The following is a 7,539-nucleotide window of genomic DNA, read 5'->3' as shown; positions in this document are numbered from 1 at the left end:
GAATACGGCAAATGAAATAAAAAAAAATGATTATATTTTTTTTTCTCCAATGCGCCATTATATACATATATAAATAGATCGGAAAAGAAAGAATGAAATGTATCTTTATATATATTTGAGTAAATTTAAAAAAGTAAGTGAAGTTGTAATGTCAAAGTAGATGGGTTTCCGTAAAAATGTGCATGGGTTTCCAAAAACAAAAGGTTCTGTTGGTGTCCATTAACCTGGACATCACGGGTTCCCACATATCTACTTATATATACGTATTTAAGGGAGAAAAAGTATACACTCTTACAACATATATCAAACATCTGTTATGATGAATCGTTTATGTAAATTAGGTAAGTGAATTTTATTAAATATTCATTGAATTTGATGACTACTTTCAATTTTAACATCTTGGCTACTGGAAAAAATAATTATGCAATTCTTATTTTTTTCCCCGATCAAATTCTAATTCATGTCTATGAACATATAATTTCGACCAAAGTAAAATAAAAACACAAACAATAAGTTTTTTTGTGTGATTCAATTGCTTTTATTTCTTATGTATACTAGAAACATGATCTTTATACTTTTTGTTCATAACATTCAACATAGGTTTGTGGATCAGTAGTTCAAACTGATTTCAAATCAAATATAAATTGAAAAGATCACAAAACAAATTATACGCATGTTCACAGTTACACATTTAGATAACAAATTACGCACTGCATTGTCGAATAGATTAGATAAACCAGTTGTATTTTGTTTTTCAATCAATAAACAAATGTTATGAAAATCAAATAATGCTATATTTAAATTGAATCAATAAAAGCATATTTTCGTTATCATAAATAATAAATTCATTCTATAGAATATATTTAATACCAACAGGGTTAATTACGCTGTGTGTAGTTATTATCGTTGAACATGTTGTGTGCAGGTCAGTTGGAGTTAAGAAACAGGAATGCTACGGGGATATATGTAATAAGTAAGTTTTTTTTTAAAAATTTATCTACTTATTTTTTTTTTGGTTTATTTTGATTTTTGTATTTTCGACATATATTCGTATTGTTTGTTTTTATTCTTACTGTCAGTTTCTTTAATATATACCTGCTAACAATAAGACTATATTCGTTAACTTTGTAATGTTTGTCGACAATGCTGTATCATTATGTCTTTGTGTCACTGGTATCGCAAGTTTTAACATTTTGTTGGCTATTCTTTTTATCGCGCATTTCGGTCGTACTGGTCAAGACAATAATTCCTTTTTCTAATGCTTTCTGTGGGCAATATGCGTAATTCCGCCGGATAATAAGCATTGTAGACACATTTACCGTCATTCTGTCGTTGGTGACATTGTAGCTCCGTTGGCAATGGCACTAGAATTCGTCATTTGGTCGGTAATCCAATTCACAAATCCATTAATTTGATTTGCCTTTCTAGGAGCTACTTTTTCAGTATCAGAGAATTGCAGTTATCGATTTCAAATTGAAAATCATTTCTCTATTAAAATATAAAACATTAGACTAAAGTATTCTTTTTGACCTTATAACCTTTTGATTACAGATTATTTATGTATGTATCTTATAACCTGTCTCCACCTGATAAGAAATAAATACTTTTTCTGTTTAATTTTGTGACAGATGGTCAGATGATCAGTTCTGCTCAGACATATTTAAAATGTGCCGGAATTGTGCGGAAGTTGTGACGGATTGCGGCACAAAAAAACAACCTCAAGAATGCTTTCAATTCTGTGTTTGTAAGTCATATTTTTTCCCCTAATTTGACATAACAGTTAAAACACTTAAAACCCAAATAACATAATAAATTGTCCTATTAGTACAATCTAATTTCGCATCATTATCAAAATACGGTATATCGAAAGTTACCATTAGGTTTTCTAACAATATTTATATCTTTTTTTTTGAAATAAGTATTAAAATCATTTAAAACTTATTTTCTTAATTTCAGCACATTACGCAAAGTTGGAACAGGAAAGAGAAAAAAGTAAGTTCAACAAAAACACAGCACAAGAAGTTCTGAGATTTGAAAAAGACTTTATGATATTGAAGCAGGGTCCTCTGTCAATATTTAGCCTGTATGTTTGTATGTTTGTCTTTGTGGCAGACCTTTTGGTTTCAAAAAAGCACAATAAATATTTAGTGTTGGGGAATTCGTCTGTTTGATTATAAGACCTTTTTAAAATTGAATTGTATTTATTTAATTAATTTATTTTCAAACAAATAAAAATAATAATATTTCCTTAACTTGTTTCACATTTGTTTGTTTAAAAGTGAATCAAATATGAGTTATTCGTTTCAATACATTTGTTCAATATAGGAGTTCAGTAACTTTGATTTTTTGACATACTCTTGATATTTACACCTTAGTTCTTTAGTCACAATTGCGGATGAATACACCTGATTCCCTGATTCTAAAATGTTATCTTAATTTGAAGAAAAAAACAAACTATACAGGATTTGATTTATATCAAAATGGGGATACGTTTATTTTTAAGACAGCATTGTTTATATTGACATATTTGCTCATTTTTTTCCACCCAGGTTTTATATAGGTAGGTTCTATTTGTATGCATGTATGTAACGCGTACGCTGTTTTGTAATTTATCCTTTCAAGTTAACCCTTTTATATTTATAATTAATGTATCGTTAGTTAAAATTATCTACATGTAGTAAGATTTTTTGTATGCATTTACATGTATATGTAACACATATATAGACATCCGGGTAGCTGATTGTTGTCACCATCACCAAAGGCTTTATTTTAAAAGATTGAGAAAAATGTTTAAATAATAAGAAATCAATGTTTGATTAAATTCCTTTCCAAATAAAGAAAGTTGTCACATATGATATACATATGAAATTGATTTCACATTTGGTAATAGTTAAACATATTTTAACCGAATGATTGGATCATGTGTGCCATTTTATTTATTAATCAATAATTTATTAAAATATTTTTAATTTTTTTTTTCATTATTTTGCATTTTAAAGTTTTCAAGAACTCTTGGACCTGTTACCTCAGTAATTTACTAAATCATCTGTTGGGTTTCCAATCTTTTGATATTGTTCTTATTTTACTTACTAATAATCTTACGGTTATTATACCATTTGCATGACATGATTCTAAAAATAGCTTGTTCTGTTTTTCGGTGTTTAAATATCATTTAAATCTTTTTGTTTTCTAATATCTCACTAATCATGTTTTATACAGTTATCAGCTACTAACTTGTGATATATATAGTGTTTATATTTTGAAATGCTTGATTCAGCTAAATCTTCTTATTTTTGTATAAATTTCCTTATATTCCAAACGGTTTGCCATTGCTATAACTCTTATAATTTCAATTTAAATTAAATTAAAAAAAAACAAATTCGTGAAGATGTACGATGTTACTTACTATACTTTCATTTTTAACTTATTAAATCTTTCAACGAAAAGTTCAAAATTGTTTATTTAGAAATATCATTATTAATATGAATAAGACCAATTGTATTAGTTTTCTATCTGGTACACACGCACTAGAGCTCTTTTGACACGATCGTCTGTTTTATTTGAAGATTCAACATGTAGTTTACCAAGACTTGCCAATGGGATGGTGAATACTTCTAATATAAACACAAACGGCCGTGTAACTATCCATTCGGATGTAACATTTAGCTGCCATATGGGTTACACATTAGAAGGGGTCGTCTCAAAAAGGTGCCTTGGTAATGATAATTGGACAGATGTGGACACTCCTATCTGTATTGATAATTCATATATAGGTAAAGTAATTTTAAAATACTTACTTACCCATTAGCTACTAAAATTCTGAAATAGACTTGTCCATATTTGAATTTGAAACGGTCCATTTGATAATTAAGGGATTTTAATATCAAAATACAAACATAAGTGAAGTGAAAATAGAAGAAAACCTGTGGTTAGACTGCGCGGAGATTCGGACTAGCCTCGCAGAATACTGTGAGCTAAGGCTGGAAACATCGGACTCCAGCATGCTACAGGCTGACATAGGCTGACATCATAATACAATTGCTCGATATTTTTGAAATATTCGTTTCACCATTTTATTCGCTTAAAACGTTAGCAATGATTTAAAGGATAAAAAGCGTCCGCTGTTACTTTAGTAACTGTGTTTTTTGAAAACAACATTTATGGTATTTCAACTATGTTTATAACATTTAATAACGTTTGTTGAAAAAAAAAACTATTCATATGATATGTTCGATTTCCTTTTTAGCTTGGAAGGACTCTGGCATACCTTTAATTGTTTCATGTTCAGCACTCCTTATTTTGAATATCATCCTTTTGATAACATTGGGCAAACGAGAGAAACAATGTTTGAAGAAAATTTTAATGTCAAACTGTAAAAATGACGGAAGTGAATTTTATAAAACAGATCCTAATGAAGAACTCGCACTCTTAGACAGGAAATCAACGGATGAAAACAAAGAAGCTAATGCCATTTCTAATAAAGAAAACGAAGTTGAATGTGCCAAATCACCGATAAAAACTTCACCACCACCACCACCACCACCACAACAACAACAACAACTACCGTCATCATCATCATCAACAACAGTGACAACTACAGGAACATCATCATCAACTTCTGCCAGTATTGACAAAATACTGAAATAAATCCATGCGTTAATGGATGCCAGGCTGTGGGTAACAATGTAAATTTTACGCTGGTAAACGTGCTTACCGGTGCGGACCAAATCAACACAGACACTGGTCTGGATGATAAAGAAAATAAAAATGCTCAAAATTCTGATGGACAAGAATCAGTGAAAAGTCCAACAAAGGACACTACAGTTACGGAAGAATCGCAGGAAACTGTTGAAGCGTTTCAAGAAACTCAAGGGACGCGCTTGAGTAAAGCAGCAGAAACAGAAGAAAATGCCCCTTTAAATGATAATGACTATGCAAGGCAAGAGCCAAATTTAGTCGGTTATAATGACAGGGCATTTGTTGCAACTGGGTCACGTTGTAAGACACCCAATTGTCCTAACGGTTAGGTACTTCATTTATATCTAAGGGTAAAAGTATTATATGTTTATTTACTTACACATGTATCGGAGGGCATTTTAGAACTTACATAGCATACAAATAAGAGTTTGCAAAAAATGTCCCGTTAAATAAGAATAATGCTTATGATATACTTTTCTTTCGTTCTTTCTTCCTTTCTTTTTTCTTTCTTCCTTTATTTATTTCTTTGTTTGTTTGTTTCTTTATTTATTTATCTGTTTAAATTTATTTATTTGGTATTATGTTAATGTCTTATTCGTATAGTGCTTAAAGCCATGAATTCAAAAATCATAAATTGCGAAATTTGTTTTTAACCTTGTAGAATTCATTAGATATAAAGTTTTTTTTAATTTTTAAAATGTACTTAATGTTAAAACAGGATACTTGATTTCTGATAATGATGGGGAAAAACAACCCAAAACTGCGACATTTGATCGTATTATTTAAGATGTATGTTTGTTCAAAAGAGGGATGTTTAGAATTATTGAATTTTTATTTTAAATCTTACTAAAAGAATAAAGAAAGTTTGTTGAGCAGTGTCATGTTTTATAACCAAACATAAATCAGGGATCTTAAAATCCGTTGTCTTAACAATCATTTAAATGAAAATATGAAGTATGATTTGCTCATTGAGTTACTTTATATCAATACTTGTAAGATTATTCATTTCATACATCTATAATGTTTGTAAATAATGTTAATATTATGTTAACATCCGAAATAAATGTTTTCTTTAAATATTCGGTTGTTTTTGTCGACTTTGCTAATATTCTAGCATACACTGCATTATTCGAACTTTCAGTTGAAACCTTCCTGTAAACACTTAACTAGCTATGATAAGTTCCTAAGACATGATAACCAAGTCAATACAATAAGCTAATCGTTCTAAATTTAGTATCGATGTGCTTGTCATTGTATTCTACATGTTTTTTAATTTCAACTTGGGATCCCAAAAAAGAAGATGTAGTATTTCTATTTATAAATAAACAACCGGGATCCTATGATGGGAATCCTAATATACCGCAATTTATTTATACATAATTGGGATCCTCATGAGACTGTTTCTTTATTTAGAACAATCGGGAAACCACTGTTCAAATTTATTCAAATGTAAAATATAAGCAAGAATCTAGGTTGAAAATGTTAGATTGTTAATGAAAGAAAGCTATCATTTGATACTGTCAGAATTACAGATCTAACGATTTGATATTTTTAAGCCATACGGCAATCTTGACGCAATTAAAAAAGCACGAGAACACACTTTCTAATTCACGTCTTCACATGTTCAAATCCTTTAAAATTTTGCTTTAAAGGTATAAATCCTTTATTTCGAAATTTAAGAAATAGTTTGCAAAGGTAAAGAAGAGAAACAAGGGTTAGAATTTTCTGACACTTTGCATGATTAAAAGAGTCATGATTGAAACAAATTGATGAAAGAATACGGATGTCACGGTGCTATTTTTGAATAAGTGAGTTTTTACCATTGAATTATAGGTACTTCAAGGAGCAGATATTTAAAATTCAAGCATAGGAATATTTTTATTTTATTTCAAATTATTTTTGTTCCATAATGGTCAGACATCATAAAAAGTTTAAAACAATTACATCAACACTATGCTATGTTATACTTCATTATTATGCTTTAATGTGTAAACATATTGTTACTTCTTCAAAACTTTTGTCATTCCTCGTAAGCAACTGTAGAATAAAATATGTCGCATAGAATTTCAGTAAAACTTACACAATGATAGGAAATAAAGTGACAAACTCAAATTTAAATAAAATGGTGTTGTTTACCACAGTGTTTAGTAATCTACCTTTAAAAATGACCTAAAAGAGATAAAAACTCCATTTAGGGACATATAACTTAAGAAATAGGAAGGTAACATCCATTTTGTCCATAATTTTGTGTCAATCACGATTTCATTAAATTCTGCAGTTTAAGAAAATCCTCACTGTTAAGCTACATTTTTGCCATTTTTAAAACATTTATTAAATTTTCTATTAGGGGCCTGATACCTTAAAACATAACTTTCATAAATTTGAAATATTTGATGAAGGCGCGCTACGTATTGAGCTTTACATGTCTGAGCATAAATTTATCACTTAAATGAAAACGTGGTGTATTATTTCAGTTCTGTATAAGGATCGTTGCATACGGTGTTTTCGTTTGCTAAACTATCTAAATACTCGTTTTCATTAAAACATAAAGTAACATTTGTCTTTAAAAGTACTTTATTAAAATTTTAAAATATTATAAACAATAAAAATTCATAATGTAAATATAACAAAAACAATATCATATGAAAGATGAAATTGGTCAATATCACAATTATGTTATGTAGCCATTTCCAGTCATTTAAACAGAAATTCATTCTACATTTTTAGTAGTAATATTAAATTTTCTTCCCTTTTCCTAGTTTGATATATTTTAGCAAATGTCATTTTATACTGTTTTAAAAATAGAAAGCATTTGAAGTACAAAATTTTAAACAAACGATA

The 7,539-nt window shown here is 29.0% G+C and overlaps 1 protein-coding gene across 2 annotated transcripts; it reads left to right on the top strand.

Annotated features, from left to right (window-relative positions):
- The first annotated feature begins 167 nt into the window (after window positions 1-167).
- On the top strand, window positions 168-5,788 carry LOC132732889 (uncharacterized). Of its 2 annotated transcripts, none has more exons than XM_060719420.1 (6): window positions 168-341; window positions 877-973; window positions 1,629-1,744; window positions 1,957-1,992; window positions 3,567-3,773; window positions 4,433-5,788. In XM_060719420.1, the coding sequence occupies exons 1-6, from the start codon at window positions 317-319 to the stop codon at window positions 4,645-4,647; spliced, it is 696 nt and encodes a 231-aa protein (XP_060575403.1). In that variant the 5' UTR covers window positions 168-316; the 3' UTR covers window positions 4,648-5,788. The 2 variants fall into 2 exon arrangements, with proteins under 2 accessions (XP_060575403.1, XP_060575402.1); XM_060719419.1 differs by having other exon boundaries at window positions 216-341; window positions 4,247-5,786.
- Window positions 5,789-7,539: the final 1,751 nt, after the last annotated feature.

This window comes from Ruditapes philippinarum, unplaced genomic scaffold (assembly GCF_026571515.1).
Source record: "Ruditapes philippinarum isolate M1 unplaced genomic scaffold, ASM2657151v2 ctg358_1_1_1_1, whole genome shotgun sequence".
NCBI classification, from domain to species: domain Eukaryota; kingdom Metazoa; phylum Mollusca; class Bivalvia; order Venerida; family Veneridae; genus Ruditapes; species Ruditapes philippinarum.
This window is presented reverse-complemented; position numbering and strand designations above follow the sequence as displayed.

Coding starts and splice junctions, on each gene's coding strand:
- LOC132732889 (XM_060719419.1), top strand. CDS start 317: ATGATGAATCGTTTATGTAAATTAG. Junction 974..1,628: donor TACGGGGATATATGTAATAA/GTAAGTTTTTTT, acceptor ATTTTGTGACAG/ATGGTCAGATGATCAGTTCT. Junction 1,993..3,566: donor GGAACAGGAAAGAGAAAAAA/GTAAGTTCAACA, acceptor TTTTATTTGAAG/ATTCAACATGTAGTTTACCA.